Source organism: Pyrus communis, chromosome 16, assembly GCF_041283825.1.
Source record: "Pyrus communis isolate YQ-2024b chromosome 16, ASM4128382v1, whole genome shotgun sequence".
NCBI lineage: Eukaryota > Viridiplantae > Streptophyta > Magnoliopsida > Rosales > Rosaceae > Pyrus > Pyrus communis.
In genome coordinates this window covers 29305311-29308949 of record NC_142580.1, presented here as the reverse complement: position 1 = coordinate 29308949, position 3639 = coordinate 29305311, and the positions used below count along the sequence as shown (strand labels likewise).

Genomic DNA, 3639 nt, shown 5'->3' with positions numbered 1-3639 from the left:
AAACCCTACGAATTTCATGCAAAAATATCTCAAAACAGAATGTTACCCCCCCCACACTTAAACTAAACATTGTCCTCAATGTTTAAGACACAATTAAACACATTACACATAACATAAAGTAAGCAACAAAGGAAAGAGTTTAGGGACGCAAATCTGAGTGTGGAGTGATTTCCAAGTTCTTCCTTTGTTGATTGCATGGGTTGCCTCCCAAGTAGCGCTTGCTTTAACGTCTTCCAGCCGGACGAGACCTTCTTTTAAACTCCACTAGGGCTCACGGCATGGAATGGGATCTTCTCCACAACATGCCCTTCAACACTTCCATAATACGGCTCAATGAATGGGCAGGGATAATGATCCTCCCTGATGGTGGTGCTTCGGTTCCGAACGTCCATGTAACTGCTCCCACCACCTTTAAATCGGTTGCTCACCTGCATCACAGAAGGTAACAACCTATTATTTGAAATGGGTATTGGAATTGGGCTTGGCAACTTACAAACATATTGTAGTGAAAGCTCAAAATCGGCAGCCCTATCAACAATGTCCCCATTTGAAGTTTCGGCCATATTGGGTGGTTGCAGGGCAATCACTCCAAGTTCTTCTCCACTGGTGGTGCTTGATACATCCTTCATGGTAAGTGTGGATCCTTTCGGCCCTTTGTCCTTATGCACATCTACAACAAAACAAGAATGACTATCGTTATGATTCTTACTAGAGTCATAAACATTGAATTTAATTATTTCACCACCAAACTCCATTGTTAGTGCACCCTTGGCCACATCGATCTTTGTTTGAGTTGTTTTCATGAACGGACGGCCTAGCAAAAGTGGCAATGATGGAGCATCGCTCGAATCCTCCATTTCTAAGACATAAAAATCTGCAGGAAAGATGAGATGATTGACCTGCACTAAAACATCCTCAAGGACTCCCTTGGGATAAACATTAGAACGATCGGCCAACTGAATTATAACACCATCTTGTTTCAACTCACCAAGGTTCATAGATGCATAAATGGAATATGGCATGACATTAATAGAAGCACCTAAATCTAACATGCATTGTTTAAATCTCGTGTTTCCAATTGTGCATGGGATAGTAAAGCTCCCTGGATCCTTACATTTTGGAGGCAACTTTCGTTGCAAAACCGCTGATACATTTTCACTCACTTTCACAACTTCTTTGTTTGAAATTCTTTTCCTAGTTGTGCATAACTCTTTTAAAAACTTTGCATACCTGGGCACTTGCTTAATGGCATCAAGTAAAGGAATGTTTACTTGGACTTTCCGAAACGTCTCCAAAATGTCTTTTTCCTGCTCCTCCTTCTTTGTTTGCATGAACCTACTAGGAAAAGGCACATTGAAAGGAAAAACATTAGTAGGAACCGAATTTGACACATTCTTACCCTTTTTGGCCGAATTAGACAATTTGGAGTCATTTGAAGCTTGTGGCAAAGGTGTTTCCACCTTTTCCGTGGGTTGGCTTGCTTCATCCTCTTCAATTCTTCGTCTTTCATCCTCTTCGGGGCTTGATGGTGATGGTTTGGATGTAATGCCAACTTCCTTGCCACTTCTCAAGGTAATTGCGTTGGCCGTTTCGAACCCTCCCTTTGGGTTTGGAATGGTGGAACTAGGGAGTTGTCCGGGATCTCGAAACTTACCTACAAACTCGGCAATCTGCCCAATTTGTTTCTCAAGTTGATCCACCCTCTTATCTTGGTTTTGCATAGCCTTTGCTTGATCTTCCTGCCCATTAGACAACTTAGTTAGTATCTTAAGAAGTGCATCATTGTCAAGAGACGTACCTGAGGCACTTGGGCCGGATTGGGCTTGATTTTGGGGTGGGCCGTAGGTTTTGGGAAAGAACCCCGGGGGTTGTTGTCTAAAGCCTCCTTGTTGTGGTGGTTGCTGGGGCTCCTTCCACTTGAAATTTGGGTGGTCTCGCCACCCCGGATTATACGTGTTGGAGTATGGATCATGTCTTGACTGATTTTGGCTTTGAAACCCAATGGCATTCGCACTCTCCCATCCGCCATTCTCGATGAGTTGAGGACACTTTTCGGAGACATGTCCTTGGATAGAACATACGCCACATACCACAGGTCCTTGCATCTTCATTCCCTCGGCCATCTGTGACATAATGGAAGTAAGATTAGCTAACTGTGAATGAATATCAGGTGCGGAACTTACCTCATGAACCTGCTGCCGTGGGGGTCCTCTTTGGCCTACTCCTTCATACTGTTGAGCGTTCAATGCTCGGTTAGCGATCAAGACCTTGGCATCTCTGGGCGTCTTGTCCACCAATGCTCCACCCGCCGAAGCATCAAGCATTTGACGTTCTAGAGGTAGGAGACCCTCGTAGAAATATTGCAAGAGCAACTCCTCCTTCATCTGATGTTGTGGACAAGAAGCAACAAGTGATTTAAATCGTTCATAATACGTAGGAAAAGACTCACCTTCTTCTTGCTGGATTCCGCTTATCTTTTTGCGTAGGAGGATGATGCGAGAAGTTGGAAAGAACTTCTCCAAGTACACTCTCTTCATACTCTCCCAAGAAGTGACAGTGCCGGGAGCTAACTCATATAACCAATCTTTGGCTTTATCCATCAAAGAGAATGGAAAAGCCTTCATCTTCAAGATATTTCCGTCAACAGTGACGGGAGTCATACTAGAGCAAACTACTTCAAATTCTTTCAAATGTTTGTTAGGATCTTCCATGGACAAGCCATGGTATTTAGGAATATGATGAAGCAAACTTGACTTTAATTCAAACTCATCCGTCTTACCTTGGGCAGCCGTGGGGTATTGAATGCACAAGGGTGCGGCATTATCCAAACCTGAGGCGGAAAGCTCCTTGAGTGTACGGTTGTCCACCGCCATGCCTTGGACTTCTTCAAATATCCCTGCCGTGGGTTCCTCAATTACACCTGCCGTGGCCTCTTCTTCTTCAAGGTCAGATTCCAGACGTTGTGGACTTGGTTCGTGTGGCTTCCTCTTCCGTCTCAAAGTCCTCTCAAAATCGCTGTCAAAATCCGAGATATGCTCACGAATCGGTTGAGAACTCCGAGTCATGCACTAGTACCTAAAACAAGGAAAACAAAACAAGATCAGAATTCTTAACAAAAACTAAATTAAACAGAAAATAACAATCCAAGGGATTAGCAAAGTTGCTAATCCCCGGCAACGGCGCCAAAAATTTGATGCGAACTAATTCAGCACACAAATTAAAACCCTCTTGTGACAATTGTAGTAAAGATGCAAGTAGGGATCGTTCTAGACCGGGGATTAGGAGGGATTACTAATTCACTTGGAAATTGACTCAAAAACGTAAAACAAACGTTAAAACACTAAACTAGACTCAAAGAATGCCAAACTAAATAATAAAACACTAAAACAAATCAAAAGACTCAAAGAATACAAAACACTTATAAACACAAACTAAGACACGTTCTAACTAAATTGGACACTAAAGTAAAGGGGGATTGAGGTTTTGACGAAATTAAACTAAATGCACAGATTGTAATTTAAAGACAGAATGTAAATATGAATGTGATGAAAATATGGATGAATGCTAGCTAGAAGGTTCTTCTCCACACATGTCACACTTGCATACAATTTGATTTTCAGTTGGTCTTTCGATGAATTA

General features: G+C 42.5%; 1 protein-coding gene across 1 annotated transcript; it reads right to left on the bottom strand.

Annotated features, from left to right (window-relative positions):
* Window positions 1-254: 254 nt before the first annotated feature.
* Window positions 255-3065, bottom strand: LOC148690254 (uncharacterized). The gene is made up of 2 exons (XM_088687225.1): window positions 1861-3065; window positions 255-450 (listed from the first exon to the last, which is right to left on the bottom strand). The coding sequence occupies exons 1-2, from the start codon at window positions 3063-3065 to the stop codon at window positions 255-257; spliced, it is 1401 nt and encodes a 466-aa protein (XP_088543351.1).
* Window positions 3066-3639: the final 574 nt, after the last annotated feature.

Excerpts from the sequence above, each read along its gene's own strand:
- LOC148690254 (XM_088687225.1), bottom strand. The coding sequence starts at position 3,065 with ATGACTCGGAGTTCTCAACCGATTCGTGAGCATATCTCGGATTTTGAC. Across the intron at positions 451-1,860 it reads TTTAGACAACAACCCCCGGG|GTTGTTACCTTCTGTGATGC; the intron begins GTTCTTTCCCAA and ends TTCAAATAATAG.